The sequence below is a fragment of the Nuphar pumila genome, chromosome 3 (assembly GCF_984573655.1).
Source record: "Nuphar pumila chromosome 3, dmNupPumi1.hap1.1, whole genome shotgun sequence".
NCBI classification, from domain to species: Eukaryota; Viridiplantae; Streptophyta; class Magnoliopsida; order Nymphaeales; family Nymphaeaceae; genus Nuphar; species Nuphar pumila.
Genome location: NC_143251.1, coordinates 21,205,334 through 21,230,313, shown reverse-complemented (window position 1 = coordinate 21,230,313; position 24,980 = coordinate 21,205,334). Strand labels below are relative to the sequence as shown.

Below are 24,980 nucleotides of genomic sequence, written 5' to 3'. Positions count from 1 at the left end.
CAAATCATAAGCATGGTTTAAAAAACCTATGATAGTTGGTTGTAACTTTTTTTTTATTGGTTCTAATTGTTGTTAATAATGCTTCGGAAGGACGGGGATCTCTTCGGCTGGTTAAAGAACTTTGAATATTATGTACAAATTTTTCGGAGATTTAAATGTGCTTTAATTGCTAAGAATGGAGGTAGTGCCACAAATCTCAGTATCAGGATTTTCTTGACAAGCCACCATTTAAAATCATGATAAATTAGAACTTTTTTTTTTTAGGAAATTCCAAGGAAAATATGTGCAGGTCTGAGATTTAAAAAATAACGTATATAAAAAAATCTGAAATAAATAATACCGAAATAAGGCAGGGACTATTTTGCAAATCGCCAATAAATGGGCAACATCTGTCCCATGCATTGGACCACAAATCCAATGCATGAGGTAAGGGACATTATGTTTCAGTAAATGGGCAACATCTGTCCCATACATTGGACCATATATGTTTATGTATAAAATCATATTCTAAATATCCTTTAAATTATTTGGATAGCGTTTGGGATTCCATTTTCATGACATGACATAACCTAAACTTTGAACGCAAATCAGGGAGCTTGTTATTTTGTTGGTTTTGGGTGCAGCCTAATGCGTCGGATACCTGAACCCTTGACAGCCCTCAAGTGAAACTTTCCACATTTATGAGGAATGATGGATTTTTGGGAAGCTGAGAGATGCTTCATGCTAGCTGAATATTTTCTTAATGTAATAGCAATGACCCAAAAAAGTATTAATTTCACTATGGTAAAAGAAAATTCAAATCAGCATTCCTTGATAAAACTAACCCACAGCTCATAAAAATGGAGACTTGTGTTGGTTCCTGCAGTCAATGTCAAAACATATTATAAATTTCTGTAAGTTTCTAGATATGACAATTGCTATATTTCAAATTCATCAGATCCATCATCCTGCATTAAAGCAGCGTAGAACTGGAATTATGCTATTGGAATGTTGCTAAAAGATACCTTTATAAAGAAATACTCCAATGAATGTTTCTGAATTTCACTGTCAAGTTTCTAGATCAATAAATCTGCAATGTTACTACATAAAGGTATTTATTGTGTTTGCTTGGGAGGGTATCTTCTAACTCAATGTTCATTACATACTGGTTGAAGATCTTAAAATCATCATGCCTTGGCAGCATTAGTTTCTCATTAAAACAATTCTTATAACTATTCCAGGTTTCTTTATTTAAGCATTAACCAGAATTACAGTGCTCTAGGCATGCTAGTAAAGATATTTTTACAACAAAGGAAGAATCTTCAAGGAGTGATCCTTGTATACTTGAGTTGGTTCATCAACCCAAGATCAGGATTCAGAGATGCAAAAATTCATGTTGTACCTTCAACCATTACAAACTTAGAGATCAAAAAAGTCGAATACAAGAGCATCCAGTAAATTTGGGAAACTGTGGTTTCACAAAAACCAGAAATCCATTATAATTGTGTGTAGACAAAGTCAGAAAGGTCTCTATTCTACCATGCCCTCAGGATGTACAGTTTGAAGTCACATCAAGAGAGAAGATCCAGGTGCTTGCCATTGAGTTTATCCTTGCTTCCTAAAATTGATTCCTTGAACTTTTTTGTCTTGCTTTGCAGACTCAAACTGGAATCAACTTAATTGCAGCAGCAATTGGCATACCAAGGAATCCAAAAAGGATGCACACAACCCACTGGGGCAAAGTGAGTGGAATGGTGTTTGCAAAAGTCCCAAGGTACTCAACAATTATAATTTGGAATATGGCCGTGCATGAAAGGACTCCCAGGAATACATAATTCTTCAGTATTCCCTCAAGTACATTTATCTTTTCCATCTCTCTAGAGTTTATTTCATTGAAAACCTGCAAAACGAAAAACAATTCGAGTCAAATAAAAAAGCCTTAACATACAAAGCAAAATTTGGCAGTGAACTGATTTACACAGTACAGTCCGTACTATACAGTACAGCCCGTGCTGTATACAGCAGTAGGCATGGAATTGTGAATTATCCAGCATACGATGCTATATCCAAGCAACTACTTTGTAATTACTTAAGATATATCAAGCTTTAAACAATAGCCGCATAAAACTGTATTTTTGAAAGAATTGCAATTTTTTCATTGTGATGAAACTTGCTTCATGCCTTGTCTAGAGTTAAAAATATTTTATTCCTATTTTTAGAAGTATGTCTGAATAGCTATAATATCTGCAAATTACCTGGCAAAAGACAAAAGAATTAAAAATCAGTGTATTCAATATAGGATCTGCATCTGGGCCATCAAGCTGAAATATTTCCCTCCCATGTGTTTGGAGAAACCAAATTACAATAAATTGATAGATAGCCTGTCCAAGAATATTTCTCCACATTATATTGCTGATGAAGTTAACTTTTCTTCCGACTGGTGTTCTTTTCATTAACTCATTATTTGGAGGTTCAGTGGCTAATGCAAGTGCTCCCAGTGTATCCATGATCATGTTGACCCAGAGAAGCTGAACAGCAGTGAGGGGAGCATTACCTGAAATATGCATTCAAAACCATCAACAACAGTAATTACATTACATGGGAGAGGAAATTTGATTTCAAAAGGTGAATTTGTTTACAGGACACTAAGAGGCCATACCTGTTAAGCATGCAGATGAAAAATTAACAACAAGAGCTACCACATTAACTGTCAACTGGAACTGCACGAATTTTTGAATATTGATATATACGGAACGCCCCCATTTAGCAACAGTTACTATTGTGGAGAAGTTATCATCCAATATAATAACATCTGCACTCTCTTTTGCCACCTGCACCATAATGAGGCTGTATCAGGGTGCCTGATCAACACAAAAGTTTATGATAAAGAAAAGTCACTCTAACCAAAGAAGATTCTCTGGCACCTAGCTAAATATAGAAGTAATAAAACAGAGAGCTTGCAAAGGAGGGGTTGCCGAGTAAAGGACCGAGGAAAAACGAGTATCTTTTGACTCATCACCCCAAGTAAACAATTTCAATATCAATGAGATAAGGGCTGCTATCAATGTTTGAATGAATAAGCATAAAGATATCAAGGTTCACTTCCTATCATAGGGCAATCTTCTTGTGCATAATAATCCTCTACACATCAAGTGAAAGCATGGTTCTTCACTAAATACATTCCCGCCCCTGTTAAGATATCAATCTATGACATATTTTTCATTTTCAATGAGACGCAATCCTTGGGACAGAAAGTTTCATGCAGTTACTGGAATTGCTAGAAGCATTTTGAAAAAATCAAATAAGGATGATGTGATTTGCTTTCAACAAACATACAAGCCACACACTGCCCATCTGCAAGGAAACCAAAAACAGAGGATCATATCACTTTGCCTAAATATTTTTTCCCGACATCGATAGTTTCCTAACCATTTGAAGCCCCTAACTTTGGCAGCAGAGGATGCTAAACAGATAGCTCATGCACTGCCTGTTTGTTGAACCAGAGACACAAGTATGCTACCTATATAACAAGCATGGTAGGTTTAGAACTGCAGTTAATGAAAAATCAATCGTGAATAACCTCATTTCAAGTGAACAGTTTGGCAAACGCAGGGCTGAGAAACCTAATATGGAAGCAATCAAACTCGAATAAATTACAAATACTGATTCTTTTCACAACCTAGCTATGACCCTAAGAGTACCATTGATATAAGTCTTTCATTTTTTCCTTCAGTTGATCAAAAGGATATGCTTGCTAATAGAACAAAAGTCATTCTTCAGCGACCATGGGGTAAAAAAGAAAAGGGGGGGGGGATTATATAAAATAACACCTAAAGCAACTGGGAACACATGCAGAAAATTTTTAATTCTGTAGTAAATTGGATTTGTCATTCCTTCTAAAGGAAAAATGACCAAATGGTATATTTGAAGGGGTTGAAACTGGAAAATCTTTCACACTGATTTTGTTCTTCAAGGTGAACTATTTTTGTTTATGGTTTAACTATTGACTTCCAATCCCAGGTTATGCAGAACACGGGGAAAAAGATAAATGACATGACACATGATGCCCCAGCACCAGCAGGCCATTACACTATTATTTCATTAATTAAAAAAAACATCATAGTTCCCATCAGGCAATGTAAGATAGATCCATGGTCAGGATGGCACATATATCAGAGGAACTAAATGTGGAGTTAGGAGCAGAATTTAGTAGCTGATTGTTCCATCAGTAGCTTGCTTCATAAACGGAATGGTTAATAAGACAGGCCAGGTCTCATGATAAAAAATCCATGTTAGGTGATGTTGCCATATACGCATAAGTCAAAACATTGAAACATAACCAAGAAATAAACTCTCCAATATTAATTGAATGGTAGCTTTAAGTGGCAACCCCCTTATACTATCATAGGAGCAGCAAACTTTCCAACATCGATGAGCTTTGGGAAGGTGAACATCAGTCCTATGTTAAAATCTATGGCACATGGGTGCGAGTGTGGGTGTGGGTGCAGGAGTGCGGCAATATATATATATATATATATATATATATAATTTTTAAGTTTTAACAGTTAACAACATTAACACTGATGAAATAAAAAACAATTATCACAATATCATCAAATCAATTCATCATCATGCATGCAATAAATCATATTAACAATCTACAATTCTATTACACATCATAAAAACCAACACCACAATTATAAAAACAATCAAATAAGTAAAGCAGAAAAGAAGTAAATTATATAGTATACTAACAAAAGAAACAAAAAATGCATAATTACATACCAAAAGTATAGCCTACACAAATTTTTTTTCTACTTAACGTTCAATGTTAACAACCCGATAGCCAACAACAAAATCACATAAATCAGTCATAAAAAAATCAAATCACAGCATTAGCAAATGCAGAGTTCAGCATCTTTCACGCACGTGCGATTACAGAATATAGCATCATCAATTCATCAAGAAATTTCGGAAAGCCCAAAACCCCCAAATAACATTATTGAAAAAATTTTGGAATGCCCAAAACTCCCAAATAACATTATTAAAAATGAGAGTGAGAAAGAGAGCGACTAAGAGAGAGAGACAGTGAGAGAGAGAGAGAGCGACTGAGAGTGAGAGAAGAGAGACTGTGAGAGTGAGAGAGAGAGAGAGGCGTACCTGATAACTGAGGAGCGGTTGGAAGGCGTCGGCGTCGGCGTCAGCTTCGGCTTTAGGAAGCAAACTCGGGAGGATTAGGGCAAAAAAAATTGCCCTAATCCTCCTCCCCCCAGCCCTTTTCATGGGGCATTTTTTTTGTCCAAAAATTGGACACAAATGACCCTGGGTGCGGCGCACCCAAGGTCCGGTTGACCGCACCGGGTGCCGCACACGGACCCGCGTTGCGTCACGTCGACGCGGGTGCGGCACCCACTTGGCCGAATCCCTGTGACTTAGGTTAAAATTGAGCTGCAAATCGAGTTTGCAATGTGTACAAAGAGGTAGGAGCTTTGGGATTAATGAAGCCTCATTAGCACGGTTGAGGATAGCCATTTATGTAGGTGTAGATGCAGCAGCACCATCTAAATGCCTGATTTTAAGAAGCAAGAAAGCTTCGCCTCATCTTTTTTCAATCCAGATGTAGCAAATGCTTGCTCTTAGGATATATGTTTTGTTTGTTGGGATGCAATTTGGGCCTTCTCAAATGAAGCCACCAATGAAATAGCAAGTATGCTCCTAAGTTCTAGCCAAAAATGATCTCATAATCAATTATCCTTTCAAAATTGGCCTTTCCAATAAAAGTGTCCTGTATGCACATGCTTCTTTACCATATGTACGATAAAAATGTCTTTTTTGTTGTAGTGGGTGCTTAAAATAACTTTTTTATTTTAGTGGTCATATGCCTTTTAACCATATTAATGTGTACTATATAAAAATACCATAATGTTCCTTCATCTTATACAGTTATACCAAATTTATCCACATCAATTATCAGTAGTAACATATACTCTAACATCTCTATATGATCTACAAAATCAGTTTCTCAAACTGAAGCTCTCAAGGCACAAAAATATAGCAAATCATTACCTCTGTTGTGTTGGCCTACTGGCAATGGATTAATAGGCCAAACGACCCATAAATGAATGCAATAGGACCTGTCTGCCCAATGACAATACATAGGGTCGCCAAGGGTTTGAATGCTTGTCTGACTGTTCCAGAGCCATGGACGCTCTGAATCTTCAGCTCTTGATAGCTAAACCTAAGACTTAACGCCAAATTTTGTTTATGTTTCCTTTCTTATTTTATGAGAAATTGTCCAATTAGCTCACCATATCATTACTCTCAAAATATACACTTCTATCTCTTTCGTTCACTGTATTTCCTTTTGCATGCTTCCATACTCTTATTATTTCAATCCTCTTAGTAATTTATTTCAGCAAAAAATAGTGTCATTCATTTGCTATAAAAACGAGTGAATGGGTATTTCCCATGTCTAACATTTGTGAGAAAAAAACGGGATGGACAGATTTGCAGTAAACCCGTAGGTCAAGTTACTAAACATAATATTCAAGTATCATGTATTGCAGCTAATCAAAAGAATAAGCCAGACAACACAACTAGGTCAGTCAACGAGAACACTTTGATCACCTAACCTTATTAGAAATCATGAAATCTTTTGACCAAAAACTACCTGTGTTTTTCTCCTTCGACATACGATGTTAGAAATGCAGCAGAAAGAAGAGTTACCATACCTCAGTTCCTGCTATACCCATTGCAAGGCCAATATCAGCCTCATGAAGAGCTGGTGCATCATTTGTTCCATCACCAGTCACAGCAACAACTTCATCAAATGTAGAGCGTAGGTGTCTCACCAAGGTGTGCTTATCTAGAGGTGAGGATCTTGCCATCACCTGTAAACATGAAGGATAGACCTTGAATTTTCCAACAATGATTTTCCTGGGACTACAAACTCAAAAGAATGACCGAAAAAAGAAAATTCAAATTTACTTGGGACTTGCCTGAATCTTAGGAATTATTTTAGTCATTTCCTCCAGACTCTTCTCCCGAAAATGTGGCCCTTCAATAGCAAATCCATCATCCGTTAGGATACCGCATTCCCGGGCAATTGCCTTTGCAGTGGTTATGTTGTCTCCAGTTACCATTCTCACAGTAATACCAGCTGACCTACATATCTCAACTGACTCCTTCACACCAGGACGTATTGGATCCTTGATACCCACAATACCAATGCAAATATAACCACTACTTGGAATTTCTTTTTCCTCAGAAAAATCATCTCCTAGTTCAAGGTAAGCAAGGCACAGTGTTCGAAGAGCCTCACCAGCAAAATTTTCAATTGTATCCTTAAGATGATTAGTAGCTGCATCATCAAGGGGAACAACCTTGCCAGTTGAATCTATATACCTATTGCAAGCATCCAGAACTATTTCAGAAGCACCTTTGCAGTGGGCACGCAAACTTCCATCAGGAAGCTGCAGTACCACACCCATTCTCTTCTTAGTAGAATTGAAAGGCTCAACTTTTAACAGTTTACATTCTTGGCGCACTAAGTGGAAATCTCCACCAAGTGACAAGCCAAATTCCAATAAAGCAGTCTCAGTTGGTGTCCCTAGAATCTCAACCCTTCCATTCTTGTCTCTTACCACATCACCACCAGTGTTGTTGAATATGGACTGTAAAATCATTTTAAGCACAGAATCTGAAATGTCAGTCCGAATACTATCTGCATCCTTTGGGTTGTCCACTTCCTTAATGGCACCACAAATGCAGGCCTTCACAACAGTCATATGGTTGGTGGTCAGGGTTCCTGTTTTGTCACTGCAAATGCATGTTGCAGAGCCCATAGTTTCACAAGCGGCAAGATTGCGAACAAGTGCTTTATCATTCATCATCTTCTTCATTGCAAAAGCAAGGCTCAGTGTCACGGCCAAAGGTAATCCCTCAGGGACAGCAACTACAACAATGGTCACTGCCACAGCAAAATATTCTAATAACTCCAGAGCATCATCTCCAGACCAGCTCAAATGAGTTCCTTCCTGCAATTTCCGGCTAAAAAGGCCTTGCGAAAGCACTGCAAATGTCACAACAGCAAAGAACAATCCAATTTTTCCAATAATAGTAGCCACACCGTTGAGCTTGACCTGTAAAGGTGTTTCATCATTCCCTCCTTCACTGAGTGTTGCCATCAATTTGCCCCATTGGGTCCTCATTCCAACAGTTGCCACCAGCATCTTGCAGGATCCATCTTGGACTTTAGTTCCAGATAGAAGAAAAGGATAGTTGGAATTCACGGCTACAGGCTCGCTTTCACCTGTTAAACTTGATTCGTTTATTAGTAAAGAAAATCCAGAGACAAAAAGTCCATCTCCAGGAACTTGATCACCAATTGACAGGTGAACTAGATCACCAGGAAGCAATTCATATATTGAGATTTTTTGCCTGTATCCATTCCTAGTTACTTGGATTGAAATCTTCTTTTTCTCTTTGTCCAAATCCTTGAACTGTAAAGACTGGCGATAGTCACTTGTTGCAGTCACAAATACAACCAACAATATACTTGCCACAATTCCAAGCCCATCATGGGCACCTGTAGGCCATCCTTCCATGGTGATTCCAACAAGCAAAGACACAATTGCACAGATACCAAGGATAATAAGAGTCATGTCTTGAAGTGCTTCCCATACAAACAACCAGAATCCCCGGGGTGGGCTCTCGGTAAATTTGTTGGTTCCATAAAGATCTTGCCTGACTTGTAATGCATCATTTGTTGCATTAATCCCATCAGTGCATGATGTGCAAAGCATGTTAGCTATACCTTCCACACCACCGTGGCCCTTCAACTTTTTCACATCATGGCCTTCAACGATGCTACCCAACTCATCAGCACATATCCCAAAACCTGCATCTTTGACTTCATCAGGGACCACATATTCACTTGGACCAATACCTGCAAAACAGAAGAAATTGGACATTAACTAATGATTACAGTACAGGATTGGTTTTTAAAACAAAAAACTTTGATGGAGAAAAGCTTACCATGGATAAACTGAAGTGCAGCTTTTGAAACCAAAACAGCAATCCTTAACTTCTCCTGAAATGACAGCAGAGGTGAGCACTAAGATAAATTTTCTTTATTGTTAAATGTGAATAGCATCCATTAGGTTGCTTCAAGAGCATTGAAGCAGCAAACAAAAAAGGACCCTTTTATATGATCATCAGTTCATCACCGTTTATTCGCAAAAAAATGAGTCCACTTGGACAACATTAGCATGTATGAAGGACAAATTGAATTGTTAGGATTACTTGAGATACAAGAAAACAAGAAAGAAGATTAGTCAAATGTGGTAGTCATATAAGACAACATATTTAAAACAAATGAAACAATTTGTTCCCTTGCGACTTACAGTGTACAGTTGCGCTTAGAGTCTGTTTTGATTTTGTTGAGTATTATGTAAGCTGCCCGGTTCAGGTGAATCAATACCCCGAAGGGGCAGCCCGTATACTTGAACTGTAATAGTCTGCGGGCAAAATTGTGAATGAAGTAAATGCATTGAGCTTTCTTTTGTTCACCCTCGTTGTGATTGCTTCTTGTGATTGCAATTTCTCTCCCTCTATTCTCTCTTGCTCTTTTGCACTCTGATTACAAGCTTCCGCGATCGGCAAACGAGCTGACGAGTAGGCTTGCGGCGGTGGGGAAGGACCGTTGCGCCACGCTGGCCCATTGAAGGAAATAGGCCCGTGACAAGTGGTACCAGAGCCCGTTCTCGTGCTGGAGAAGGGACTCCAGAGTCGGTGTCGATAGACACGCCGACAGGCTGCGATTTGTGAGCAAGACATCGTGGCGCCTTATCAAAACTTGCGCAACACCAAAGACAAGGCAGTTGCTGAAGCTGAGGAGTTGGGTTCACCTCGGGGCCAAGAAGAGTTGGCTGCAACTGTTAACAAACTGGTGGAAGAGGTGACTTCGCATGAGGAAGCGATTTCACGCGCATGTGAATCATTCAATGGACTGAATGATGTGGTGGCGAGCTTGCAAGAGCAGGTAACCTTATTAATGGGGCAGGTCACTTCGTTGACAACTACAGTGGTCGACTTGCAGACTGAAGTAGGGGAGCTTCAGTTGAAGAACCGTACGTTGCAGCGGACGGTGACCCTAAATGGCGGAAATGGTGAGAGACCATCAAGGATTGATGTACCAAGACCCGCAAAATTCAATGGTTCTCGTGACAGCAAGGCCATTGAGAACTTCTTGTTCCAAGTACAAGACTAATTGGATATCCAGAATGTGACCCTCGAAGATCTGAGGATTAAGGCTGCAGCAGCCTTACTTGATGGAGATGCTATCGCTTGGTGGAGGCGGAAGCGCAATGACATGGAGAGGGGTCAATGTGTGATAGACACCTTTGATGACTTCAAAATGGAGTTGCGCAACTACTTCATGTTAAGAAATGCACAGAGGCAGGCTTACCGGATGGTTCATTGCAAGACTATGTCAGAACGTTCCAGAAGCTTATGCTGGAGATACCTAACATGCCAGAATACGACATGCTCAACTGGTTCATTGTGGGACTTCAGCCATGGGCACAGTCTGAAGTGGAAAGGAGCAACCCCCGTATTTTGGAAGATGCATATGTGACGGCTAAGCGCTTAGTTGACACTCAGCGCAAGCCTTTCACTCCATCAACCAAAGTTGGGAAGAAGCCTGACCACGGAGGCAAGAAGGATGAGCAGCGCAACGATAAAGGTGAGGCGTCGACACGCCATTAATCCGAAAAGAAACAGAACTTCACAAAGCATAACAACAGCAACAAGGGTGCGGTTGTGACATGTTGGTTCTGTGGCGATAGACATATCGCCAGGCAGTGCCCAAAGCGCCTTGTAAAGGACGACGGGCAAGCCAATGCTGCACAGGAAGAATGCAACGATACTGAATACAATGACACTGAGACCATGCAACCAAGGATGGGGGACATGCGATCGATTAACGCAGCTAGAAGTTGTGCAACTAAGAACATGCAGGTCAGTAAGGAACTTATGTACGTAGAAGTCATTATGAATAAAAAGTCTACTTCACCAATGATAGACTCCGGGGCCACACATAACTTTGTCTCGCGGGAAGAGACAGAGTGGTTGGGCTTGAAAACTAGGCCAAAGCAGAGGATCATCAAAACAGTAAACTCTGAGGTCAAGCTTATCCTTGGTGAAGCAAGAGATGTGGCTACTCAAGTGGGGAGTTGGGTCGGCAAAGCCAACTTCTCTGTGGTGCCCTTAGATGATTTCAAGGTGATTCTGGGTATGGAGTTTATGCGAAGCCAGAATGTAATGATGCTGCCAAAGTTTAACACGTTGACGATCATGGGGTCAGACTTGTCCCACACAGTGCAGTGTCTTACGCAGAAAGGCAAGTCTTCAGTGTTATCAGCAATGCAACTGAAGAAGGGTGTCAAGCATGGGGAGCAGACATTCTTAGTTACAGTGTGCGCGGAAGAAGGGAAGATAGAAGCAGCAGTGTCGCCGACCCTAGCCCCACTATTGAAGAAGTTTCGGGAGGTGATGCCTCCGGAATTGCCAAAGCGTCTTCCGCCAAAACGTGAGGTCGACCACAAGATTGAGTTGACCTCGGGAGCGAAGTCTCCCGCAATGGTTTCATACCGTATGGGACCAGCTGACCTGAAGGAGCTGCACAGGCAGCTAGACGAGGTGTTGGACGCAGGCATTGTTCGTCCATCAAAAGCCCCATTTGGTGCCCCAGTCCTTTTTCAGATGAAACATGATGGCTTTAAACGGTTATGTGTGGATTACCGTGCTTTGAACAAGGTCACAGTGAAGAACAAGTACCCATTGTCATTGATAGCGGACTTGTTCGATCAGCTAGGCAGTGTCCGTATCTTTTCCAAGCTAGATCTGCGATCGGGTTACTGGCAGGTGAGGATTGCTGAAGGTGATGAGCCGAAAACAACTTGTGTCACCCGCTACGGTGCTTACGAATTTCTAGTAATATCATTTGGGCTGACAAATGCTCTAGCCACATTCACGACTTTAATGAACCAGATCTTCTACCCTTACTTAGACAAGTTCGTGGTAGTCTACCTGGATGATATCGTGATTTACAGCAGCAACATGGAGGAACATGTCGGGCACTTGCGAACAGTGTTTCAGGTGCTAAAGGAGAATGACCTCTGTATCAAACAAGAGAAGTGTCTCTTCGGGCAGGAGGAGATCAGCTTCCTTGGCCACGTTGTGGGGCGTGGTGTGCTGCATATGGATGAGCAGAAGATAAGGGCCATCCAGGAATGGGTTCCACCAAGCAAAGTGCCAGAATTGCGGTCATTCCTCGGTTTGGCAAACTATTATCGGCGTTTTATCGAAGGCTATTCCCTCATTGTTGTGCCCCTCACAGATTTGTTAAAGAAGAATCGAGTATGGCTCTGGATAGGAGCGTGCCAAGATGCCTTCGATGACTTGAAGAAAGTCTTGGTGAGGGAGCCAGTGCTGCGACTGCCTGATCATTTGAGACCCTTTGAAATCCACACGGATGCCTCAGACTTTGCCATTTATGGAGTTATCATGCAAGATGGTCATCCGATCGCATATGAGAGTCACAAGCTGAAAGATGCAGAGAGGCGTTACACAGTGCATAAACGTGAGATGACCGCCATTGTGTATTGCCTCAGGACCTGGCGGCACTACCTTTTGGGTGCTGAGTTCGTCGTCAAGACGGACAATGTGGCCACGAGCTATTTTCAGACGCAGAAGAAGTTAACACCTAAACAAGCTCGATGGCAGATGTTTTTGACTGAGTTTGACTTTGCCTTGGAGTACAAGGTTGGAAAGACCAATGTTGTGGCGAATGCCCTGAGTCGTAGGGCTGAACTGGCGGTTGTGCGCGTAGAGCCTTCTGAAGTGCACCTGGAGGGTGCATTGTTGAGCCGCATCTGTGAAGGTACGCAGCAGGATCCGACCGCACAACACCTTGCTTCTCTGGCGCAGGTAGGGAAGACTCGACGATTTTGGCTACAGGATGGCCTCCTCGTAACAAAAGGGGGACGCATCTTCGTACCACGGTGGGGAAGCCTCCGCCGAGAATTGCTTAAGGAGTGCCCTGATACACTATGGGTCGGCCATCCTGGTCAGGAGCGGACCTTAGCACTCCTTGAGCGCGGCTACTATTGGCCGCAGATAAGAGACGACGTTGAGGGGTATGTGCGGACATGCCTCATCTGCCAGCAAGATAAGGGGACAAACCAGAAGGCTGCCGGTCTTCTTGAGCCTCTACCAATTCCAGAACGTCCTTGGGATAGCATCTCCATGGACTTTATTGTTAGTCTGTCAAAGGTAGAAGGCTTCAGTTCTATTTTAGTTGTGGTGGATCGTTTCTCAAAATATGTCATATTCATCCCTGCTTCCAAGGAGTGTCCTGCAGAGAAGACTGCAGAGTTGTTCGTAAAGCATGTGGTGAAGCACTGGGGCATACCAAAGAGCATTGTTAGTGATCGCGATGCTCGCTTCACGGGCAAGTTCTGGCGTGAAGTATTTCGGCTACTTGGCTCTGAGTTGCTATTTTCAACAAGCTTCCATCCGCAGACAAATGGGCAGACAGAGCGTATCAACGGGATACTAGAGTAGTACCTTAGGCATTTTGTTAGTGCCAATCAGAAAAATTGAGTGAAGCTCCTTGATGTGACACAATTTTGTTATAATCTGCAGAAGAGCGAGTCTCCAGGCCACAGTCCGTTTGAGATAGCCACGGGGCAGCAGCCAATGACCCCGCACACTCTTGCCGCACAAGAAAAGGGAAGGCCATCCTTCGCCTAGCAGTTTGTTCGTGACTGGCACGAGCAGAATAAGTTGGCGAAGGCATTCTTACACAAAGCGGCAAAGAGGATGAAGAAGTGGGCGGACAAACACCGTCGGCCCGTAGAGTTCCAAGTTGGGGACCAAGTGTTGGTGAAGCTATATCCTGGTCGCACAAGCATCTTCCGCGAGCGGCACCGCGGACTACTTAGAAAGTATGAGGGACCCTTCACCATCACAAAGAAGGTGGGCGAGCTGGCATACAAGCTGGAGTTGCCCCCAGACTTCAAGGTGCACCCGGTGTTCCACGTGTGCAACCTCAAGCAGTTCCATCCAGATGATAGAGACCCGGAACGCAGCGTGCCACAACGCGCTCCCATCATGCAGAGGGCCCCGACAGCACAATGGGCCGAGAAGCACCTCAGTCAAATCCTTCGCCATAAGGTCAACTACTTGAGACAAGCGAAAAAATACTTGGTGCAGTGGGAGGAAACAGCGGAACCAACGTGGGAGCCTGCATTTCGAATGAACAGTCGCTACCCGGCTGAAGTCAGGACTTACCACGAAACAGATGGCGCCGAGGACGGCGCATGATTTGAAGGGGTGAGCATGTTCCCTTGCGACTTACAGTGTACAGTTGCGCTTAGAGTCTGTTTTGCTTTTGTTGAGTCTACCCGGTTGAGGTGAATCAATACCCCGAAGGGGCAGCTCGTATACTTGAACTGTAATAGCCTGCGGGCAAAATTGTGAATGAAGTAAATGCATTGAACTTTCTTTTGTTCACCCTCGTTGTGATTGCTTCTTGTGATTGCAATTTCTCTTCCTCTATTCTCTCTTGCTCTTTTGCACTCTGATTACAAGCTTCCGCGATCGGCAAGCGAGCTGACGAGTAGGCTTGCGGCGGTGGGGAAGGACCGTCGCGCTGCGCTGGCCCATTGAAGGAAATAGGCCCGTGACACAATCAAAGAAGTGAAAAAATCATCATGATGAGTAGCAGTGTTATTAAAAACACGCCTCAAGGCGCAAAAAGCGCGCCTCACCTCAAGGCGAGGGGCTTTATGCCTTGAGGCGCATGTATAAAGCACAAAAGTCTCGAGGCGTGCGCATCATACGCCTTGAGACGCACGCCTCAAGTCGAGGTGCGCCTTAAGATGAGGCACATATGCCTCGTTCTTTTGGTCAAATGAGGGTCAAAACCCTCATTTGACCAGAGAGAGATCGGGGCCCTTTTATTTTTTTGATAGCTCTCACGCCTCTCTGGTTTTCTCTCACGCAGCCTCTGTCTCTCTCATCTCTCACGCAGCCACACTCTCTCTCTCTCTCGTCTCTCACACAACCACACTCTCTCTCTCTCTTGTCTCTCACACAGCCACACACACTCTCTCTCGTCTCTCACAATAGTCTCTCTCTCGTGGGCGAGCCCGAAAACAGATATTGTCTTTCTCTCATCTCCCTGCAGAAAAGAGTTCATCCTTGCCTAGACATTGCAGTTTGCATTTCCCATAGACAAAATAAGGAAAATGAAAATGGTGTACATGCATCTTTTCTTGAGAAAAAAAGGTATACGTGCATAGCCTAAAGTTAGTTTTTCTGCACCTGATTTCCAAAACCAATAAAATATCCTGAGTCCATAATAGGGAAAAACTATTGCCAACCTATTCAAATGAATTTGTGACAATTGTCAAGTATTGAAGGGGTGATTTTAACAACTTAATGTGAATTTTTCGAATTTTCTTAGAAGCCATCATATTCGGCCAGTTAAAGGAATTCTCAGCTTAGTATATTGATCTCTCTAGGAATGTTCTATATCTATGGTGATGATGGATATATCAGGTTTATCAACATGAACACATGTGAAACAGTTGTCTTTGCGTGCTCACAAATCAGTTTGATCTTCTGGATGTTTTATCGGCAACCTGTGATGGAATGTCAATCCCTTCTTTTACATGTAAGATCGATGACTAAATAGATGATCTAAACTACCTTTACTGCTGGTAAATATCTGTAAAATTAAAAAAAAAAGTGTTTCCAGTACTTAATGTTTTCTCATAAAACACACAAAAAGTCTCTCTCTCTCTCTTGCTTGTATTTATTTGAGATTTTTTATCTATTTCCAATGTTAATTTTCAGTATTTGCATGAGATTTTTTATTTCTTTCCCGTGTTAATTTTCAGTATTTGCTTCATCAATAAGGCATTTTTTATTTATTTGAAATTTTAGATATTTTTATAGTTTTTTTTAAGTTAATTTTTTTTTTTAGGCTTACGCTTTACGCCTCAAGACTTACGCTTCGCCTCAGATTTTGGTGGAGCGCCTCGCTACGCCTCAACGCTTTTCACAACACAGATGAGTAGTGTTGTCTCCTGTACGACTTTTGGTTCCTTTGGTTTCATCAATTCCAAATCCAACAGCCTTGACACACCACAGCTGATGTAAGGTAACTGTCTTTAGAAACATCTAAAATTTAAGAAAGCAAATCACAATATCAAATGCAGTCAGGTTTTGGAATAACATTAGTGTCTTCCTCGTGCTACTTTCTTTTCTGATCTTTTTAAATTTATTTTGAGTTTGTGATAGGTACGCAATATTCTTAACAACCAGCTCCTATAAGTTTCCTCCACAGGTTGAACTTATCTCGAGCCAGATAGTTTTCAAGATCATAAAAAAGGATTCATTCTATCAGGCATTAAGATATACTTCTAATGGAAAGAGATACTTCTAATGGAAAGCGTTGCTTAATTTTTTATCTCAAGTCAACTTTTGGTATTTTATATGAATGAAACTGAGGAACAACACCATAGCAAAGTCGGAGGTGTTTCGTGATCCAAATCTTTTTATGGCATGTCAGGCATTCATAACTCTGTTCAGTTGTATAAGTTTTTCCATGAATGTCGATGACCCCTAATACATTTGGAAATGTAATGGTAGTTATATATTCCACCAAAAAATTTCAATAAATTCATAAAGTACACAATAAAAGATGCCTTAAATAGCGAGACTGACCTTCCTGAAAGAGAAGCAACTCTCCCTCTGTTCGGAAAACTAGTGGCCTATCCACCTAAATGAGAGGAAAGATGGGATCCATATCAATTAGCATTCACCCTGCAGTCGATCATTACCTAAAGTACAACTAACCCATGAATATTTTCAAGTTTAAATTTGGTGAACTTGCGAATAAACCGATACGGGTGAAACATTGCAATTCCGAAGAACTCTCTCTCTCTCTCTCTCTCTCTCTCTCTCTCTCTATCTATCTATATATATATAACTCCGCCTGTGTATAACTGTTTAGTTATACACTGTCGGTCCCAAGCCCGGATAAAGGCGGAGGGTTGCGGTAGGCCTGTGACAGCCAGCATAAAAACTTAGTCATACCCTATGAATATGAACCAATATGAGAATTTCGTTGGGGCGTTCCCTACTGAGTGACGCGCTGTACTCTATAGGCCCGGAGGCAGTGATAAATGGGCAAGGGTTGCTAGGTCGTCGCCCGGAAGCGACGCGTCACACCGGCGCCCGGGTGTGGTGTCAAATAGGCAAGGGTTCCCTCACTTTGTTGGACGGGTGGGGGTAAAGAAGTTAGTCCAAGACCATAAAATTAGGTTAGCCACTTGGAACATAGGATCTTTAACTGGTAAGTTGGTAGAGTTAGTAGATGTTATATGTAGGAGAAAGATTGATATTTTATGTCTACAAGAGACCAAATGGGTAGGTGAGAAAGCAAAAGTGATAGAACCTTGGGGATATAAGATTTGGTATACAGGAATAAATAGAAATAGGAATCGAGTAGGGATTGTTATGAGTCGTGAGTTTATAGATAATGTAGTTGAGGTCCGTAGGAAGGGTGATAGGATTTTACTTATTAAATTAGTATTAGGTACGAATATTATTAATATTATTAGTGTTTATGCCAGTGTTTTAAAACTCGCCGAGTCAACTCATTGACTCGGCTCGGCCCTCCAGCGAGTCAACCCGGCAAGGCAAACTCGGTTTGCCAAAACTCGGGCTTGACTCGGCCTGACTCGGGCGAGTTCTGGGATGTTTGAAATTTGTTTTTTGAGTTTCAAATGGTAATGATATATATACATATATGCAGTCTACTGTTTACTGTCTGTACAATCTAGTTGAAAAATCATAGATGCAAGTTGATTTGTGAAGCCCTTGAGAAACTTGCTTACATGTTGACAAACTATTTGAAAAAAAAAATTGTGTTCTAATAGATTGTATGTACAATTGACTGTGTAAAAACATACATTGAAAAACTTACTCTATTGGCAAAACCAGGAGATTTTTGTATGCATTTGCTTTTGTCAAATAAAAAATGGTCTATTTTCAGTTTCAGACCTTGTTTACCTCAAAATTGGGATTGATATGAAAAATCAGATAAACTGTTGAAATGGAGAACCAGGTCTTGAGCAAGGCTAAAAGAGTCTAGTACTTTCTGCAAGCTGATGAAATGGTTTGGGAGTCGGGACTTAAACTAGCAAAATTAATGAATTTTTGCTTGTCGTGACCAACTGTTCTACATCTAATAAATTTTTAATCTTTAAACTCCCAAATTTCTGTGGCACATGACAAATTGACTGTCAAAGTGCTTGTATAGATATCAAATTCAATTATTCAAGCAAACCTCTATAGCTCTTTGCAGTTGTTTTTATATTCTTACAGACATTTGGAGACTATGTTTACTCAAAAACATGGTTTCCGACAAATTATATATTGTTTTTCTTTTAAAATCAAAAGTTAACAAAACCCGGTCCGAGTCACCGAGTTGACCCGCCGAGTCACGAGTCAATAAAGAACGAGTCGAGTTCCGAGTCACGGGTTTTAAAACCTTGCATGGATGTGATCTACATGCTTGGTTTTATAAGAAGCCGCTCTTGAATCATCCGATTTTGATGCATAAACTAGATTTTTTTAAGGCTTTAAAATCAATGGCTCACAATCTTCATAAATATTCAAGCATTCAAAAATCATATTTTTTCATTGAAAATACATAATCCAATGGTTGATTCCTAGCAAATTCACCATCCAAGCACATCCACATGGTTGGATTTGCAAAAAGTGTTGGAAATGCCCATATTTCCAGTTCTCATATTCTAGTGACTCTCTCTCTCTCTCTCTCTCTCTCTCTCTCTCTCTATATATATATATATATATATATATATATATATATATATATATATATATATATATATACAACAACAACAACTACGCCTTCATCCCAAAACAATTGGGGTCGGCGATATGAACCAACAAAGAAAATCATTATGGGTCTTCCACATGAATCCTTCTCCATTCATTTCTATCCAATGCCATGTCTTCGGTGAGGTTCAAAGCATTCATATCCTTTCTTATCACCTCCATCCATGTCTTCCTAGGCCTACCCCGATCTCTTTTAACTAATATATTTTCTCATTTCTCCATCCTTCTAACTGGAGCATCATTAGGCCTTCGTCGAATATGTCCAAACCACCGCAAACGATTCTCTCTCATCTTATTTTCAATGGGTGCAACGCCTACCTTCTTACGTATCTCCTCGTTTCGAATCTTATCTTTTATTGTATTTCCACACATCCATCTCAGCATACGCATCTCAGCTACACTCATTTTTTGAATATGATGTCTCTTGGCAGCCCAACATTCCGTACTATATAGTAAAGCGGGCCTAATAGTCATCCTATAAAACTTTCCCTTCAACCGCATTGGCATTCTACTATCGCACAACACTCCAGTTGCACTCTTCCATTTCATCCACCCAACCTTTATCCTATGATTTACATCTCCATCAATTTCTCCATACTTTTGAATGATAGATCCCAAATATCTGAAAGAATCATCCACCGGTATTTCGTGCTCACCAAGCTTCACTACACTCCCATCACTACTTCGTTGCTTACTAAATCGACATTCCATGTATTCTGTCTTACTCTTACTCTACTTAAAATCTCTTGCTTCCAATGTTTGTCTCCATAATTCTAACTTAGCATTAACCCCAGCTCTAGACTCATCAATCAAAACAATATCATCAGCAAACAACATACACCACGACACATTTTTTTGAATTGATCTCGTAAGCTCATCCATCACTATAGCAAATAGGAAAGGGCTTAAAGCAAATCCTTGAGTAACCCAACCGTTATAGGAAAATTGGTTGTCACCCCTCCACAAGTGCGGACATTGGTTACTACTCTTTCATACATATTTTTAATTATACTAATGTACTTGAGAGAAACACCTTTCTTCATCATTGTCCACCAGAGAACGTCCCTAGGTACTCTATCATAAGCCTTCTCCAAATCAATAAAAACCATATGCAAATCTTTGTTCCTCTCTCTATTTCTCTCAATAAGTTGTCTAAGAAGATGTATAGCTTCCATAGTTGATCTTCAAGGCATAAAACCAAATTGATTCTTCGATATCATGACAATCTTCCTCAACCTAGACTCAATCACCCTTTCCCAAAGTTTCATAGTATGATTCATGAGTTTTATATCACGATAGTTTGTGCAATCTTGTATATCACCCTTATTCTTATATAGAGGCACCAAAGTACTCTTCCTCCACTCATTAGGCATCTTATTTGTCCGCCAAATCTTGTTAAAAAGATTTGTCAACCATTCTAAACCTTTCTCTCCCAAACATTTCCAAGCCTCGATAGGTATACCATCTCGGCCAACTGCCCTTCTTGATTTCATTTTCTTCAAAGCCTCTGCAATTTCTTTCTTTTGAATCTTGTGCATGAAGTCACGATTCATCTCATGAAAAGGAATTGAAAAGTCTCTAAGATCCTGAGCATGACTTTCATTAAATAGCTTATCAAAATAATATTTTCATCTCTCCTTAATCTCCTCATCTTTGACTAAAACCCTTTGCGTTTCATCTTTGATACATCTAACCATACCCAGATCCCTCGATTTCCTATCTCTCATCTTTGCAAGCCTATAAATATCCTTCTCACCCTCTTTGGTATCCAACTTGTCATAAACCTCCTTATATACCTTATCCCTCGCGTTCCGAACTACTTTTTTAGCTTCCTTCTTTGCTATCATATACTTCTCCAAATTCTCATTATCAAGATTTTTACTTAGATTTCTATAACACTCTCTTTTAACCTTAATAGCTAATTTGACATCCTCGTTCCACCACGATGTATCCTTACCTAGCGGTGCACCGCCTTTAGACTCACCCAATACCTCCTTAGCCACCTTTCTCATGCCACCCGCTATCTTATTCCACATAGATTCTGAATCCTCCTCGAGACACCAATCAACTTCTTTAACTACCCGCTCTACAAACATTCCTTGTTTAGCTTCTTTCAGTGCCCACCACTTAATTCTAGGATCTATCATATGTCTATCCCTTTTGCGGTATTGTCTAATTCTAAGATCTAAAATTAAGACTCTATGTTGTGTAGATACACTTTCTCCCGGTATAACCTTACAATCGATGCAACAACCCCTATCTCTCTTTCTAAGTAGGAAAAAATCTATCTGACTCGTATTAACCCCACTTTTAAATGTTACTAGGTGAGACTCCCTCTTCCTAAACCAAGTGTTTGCTAAGATCATATCATAGGACAAACCAAAATCTAAAATCCTTTCTCCACTTTCGTTTCTTTCTCCTATACCATAGCCTCCATGGATACTCTCAAATTCATCCCTACTAATGCCTACATGCCCATTAAGGTCACCGCCGATGAAAAGCCTTTCTCCATAAGATATCCCTTGTACTACTCCATCTAAATCTTCCCAAAATTGACGCTTAATGGAATCATCTAAACCTACTTGAGGTGCATAAACCAAGGTTTTAAAACCCGTGACTCGAAACTCGACTCGTTCTTTATTGACTCGTGACTCGGCGGGTCAACTCGGTGACTCGGACCGGGTTTTGTTAACTTTTGATTTTAAAAGAAAAACAATATATAATTTGTCGGAAACCATGTTTTTGAGTAAACATAGTCTCCAAATGTCTGTAAGAATATAAAAACAACTGCAAAGAGCTATAGAGGTTTGCTTGAATAATTGAATTTGATATCTATACAAGCACTTTGACAGTCAATTTGTCATGTGCCACAGAAATCTGGGAGTTTAAAGATTAAAAGTTTATTAGATGTAGAACAGTTGGTCACGACAAGCAAAAATTCATTAATTTTGCTAGTTTAAGTCCCGACTCCCAAACCATTTCATCAGCTTGCAGAAAGTACTAGACTCTTTTAGCCTTGCTCAAGACCTGGTTCTCCATTTCAACAGTTTATCTGATTTTTCATATCAATCCCAATTTTGAGGTAAACAAGGTCTGAAACTGAAAATAGACCATTTTTTATTTGACAAAAGCAAATGCATACAAAAATCTCCTGGTTTTGCCAATAGAGTAAGTTTTTCAATGTATGTTTTTACACAGTCAAATGTACATACAATCTATTAGAACACAATTTTTTTTTTCAAATAGTTTGTCAACATGTAAGCAAGTTTCTCAAGGGCTTCACAAATCAACTTGCACCTATGATTTTTCAACTAGATTGTACAGACAGTAAACAGTAGACTGCATATATGTATATATATCATTACCATTTGAAACTCAAAAAACAAATTTCAAACATCCCAGAACTCGCCCGAGTCAGGCCGAGTCAAGCCCGAGTTTTGGCAAACCGAGTTTGCCTTGCCGGGTTGACTCGCTGGAGGGCCGAGCCGAGTCAACGAGTTGACTCGGCGAGTTTTAAAACACTGCATCCATGTGATTAGATTCAAGAGAAAAGAACAAAAATCCATGAAAATCACGGTTCACACATTAGTTCTCATATTCTAGTGATTATATATATATATATGGACCTATGTCACAGTCACATAGTTGCGGGTGCAACACGTTGCTTTGGGAATGCAGAAGCATTACATAGAAACTATTCATCATCCTCTTGTCTATCGTTCACAAAATCTGAAAACCCAAATGTTCCCATGTTTTGAAGAGAGATACAGACACTACTTTAGGATTTTACTGATCTCTGGTGGAGAGAGTTGAGTGAGATTGATCCCCATCCATTTACCATCCAGCATTGGCTGCCTCTCTCTTTCTCTCCTTCCTCTTCATACTCGCCTGTATCTTGCTTTCCAGTTCTGGCAATTTCAGGTTGGCGCAGGCTCGGAAGTTGCAGCTATGAACTGAAGTTTGAGGCACAGACATTGATGGCCAGTTGAGAAGTGGAATAAATGTGGTGAACAGAATGATAAAAGGGCAACAAATAACACCATCTCCTCATCTCATTCATTTCCAAACATCAAAATGGTGTTCCATAAACACATGCAACGATCAACAAACCAAGTGAGAAATATCATTACAGCATTACTTCTCTCAAATTTCCATCAAAATCATGAATTTGCTCTTTCTACCCATAAAAAGGGAAAATCCAAACTTGGAATTTCCGCACTTTCTTATGATCACAATCCTCCGAGACCAACAAAAATCCAAACAAACAAGCATTAATAACCAAAGAAGCCCGAGAAAGAGAGAGAGAGAGAGAGAGAGAGAGAGAGACTACCTGGTTGGTTTTCCGCATGGCATCTGCTTCTGATCTCTTGGAGAGGTTGGCAGTGAAGCGAAACCTTCGCTTGGGGTTCTTGACGACACCACACAGCTTCCTCCATCGTCTCAATGCCTCCTCAGACGAGTTCTTCGACCTCACCCCACCAAAGTTCTCATTCAGATAGCTCTCCATCTTGCTTCCTTCACGCCCCCGTCACCAGCAAATTCGACTTCCCCAACTCAAACCGTAGTTTAAAACCAACTCGCTCCTTCTCCAAGCAGAAAGTCCAAAGAGCTACTTCTAATCACCAACCACACATTTATGAAGCTACACAGAAAACCCCATGAAGGTTCCAAGAAACATCATCCGAATACCGTCTATTTTTTATTCTCAGATAACACGCTCAGATCCAAAAGCCGCTGAAACGTCGTGACCTCTTAGCAGACGTTGACAACAGAAACGCCATGAACTCTAGAGATAAAAAAAAAAAGAAAGAAAGAATTTCAGTGGGACAAAGAGGAAAGTGGGTTCATTGACTGCAATGCATCATTTTGATCACAAAATGGGTTTTCACTTTTCAGTCCCACCAATAGGGAAATCAGAGAGGAAGGTCACACCCTTTTGAGTAGTTATTAGGAAATGGGAGCTTCGCCCCAAGGAACTACCGGGTCTGCAATACTGAAATTACCGCGATCTCCTTGAAAGGCTAAAGCCCCTCTTTTTTGACTGGGAAAGGCCGTGATTCTTACCCTTTCCTGCGACTTTCGTAGGGCATCTTTCCTACAAAGAACGAAGCAGACAAAACAGTTTTCCTCTCAAAATGGGTGCATACCTCCCACTGCAAAGCAGGTTATATGTCCCCCCCGGGGCAGTTAGCTACATCTCATGTTCGGGGGTCCCAAAGAGCACCACGTATATAGGCATGTGCATCTCGTATCCCCATGTTTGTCAGCATTAATTAGCATTGAAGTTTGATGCGATTGCAAAGACTTAAGTACCTTCTCCTCCATTAGTGCAAAAAAAAATGACGATTCTTGAAAAAGAATGGTTGTAAAGACTTAAGTGCCCCAAAGATGATTATTTAAGACCCAATCTCTGCACTGCAGGATTATCTGAGAAAGAAATCTCCCCTGGAGAAGACCATGAACATCAACCCTCTCACTCTCACTCTCTCTCTCTCCCTTTTCTTTCTGCTTCTATGCACATCCAACAGAAGAACTTACATTGCTCCATCAAGCACCGGCTAACCTGCACATTGACTGTTGTGGAGCCTGATTTAGAGTTTTTACCCTTACAGGAGGAGGGTTTGGGGGCTCCTCCCAGCGTGAGTAGCATCATTCAACTAAATGAGTTGTAGATCCTGATTCAGAGTTTTTACCCTTACAGGATGAGGGTTTGGGGGCTCCTCCCAGCGTGTGTATCATCATTCAACTTGATTCGTTGTGTAGCCTGATTTAGAGTTTTTGCCCTTACAGAAGAGGGGTCTGGGGGTTCCTCCCAACGTGGGTAACATCATTCAACTTGAAGAATTGTTTAGTCTGATTCAGAGTTTTTACCCTTACAGAAAGGGGGGTCTGAGGGCTCCTCCCAGCGTGGGTAGCATCATTCAACTTGATGAGTTGTGGAGTCTGATTCAAAGTTTTTGCCTTATAGGAGAAGGGTTTGGGGGCTCCTCCCAGCGTGGATA

General features: G+C 40.9%; 1 protein-coding gene across 2 annotated transcripts; it reads right to left on the bottom strand.

Moving 5' to 3' along the window:
- Positions 1-1,202: 1,202 nt before the first annotated feature.
- LOC149842237 (calcium-transporting ATPase 10, plasma membrane-type-like) lies at positions 1,203-24,113 on the bottom strand. Of its 2 annotated transcripts, XM_089999024.1 has the most exons (8): positions 24,043-24,113; positions 23,309-23,764; positions 9,016-9,070; positions 6,978-8,926; positions 6,711-6,869; positions 2,639-2,810; positions 2,235-2,533; positions 1,203-1,879 (listed from the first exon to the last, which is right to left on the bottom strand). In XM_089999024.1, the coding sequence occupies exons 2-8, from the start codon at positions 23,483-23,485 to the stop codon at positions 1,640-1,642; spliced, it is 3,051 nt and encodes a 1,016-aa protein (XP_089855150.1). In that variant the 5' UTR covers positions 23,486-23,764; positions 24,043-24,113; the 3' UTR covers positions 1,203-1,639. The 2 variants fall into 2 exon arrangements, with proteins under 2 accessions (XP_089855150.1, XP_089855149.1); XM_089999023.1 differs by lacking the exon at positions 24,043-24,113 and having other exon boundaries at positions 23,309-23,894.
- Between the last annotated feature and the right edge of the window lie 867 nt (positions 24,114-24,980).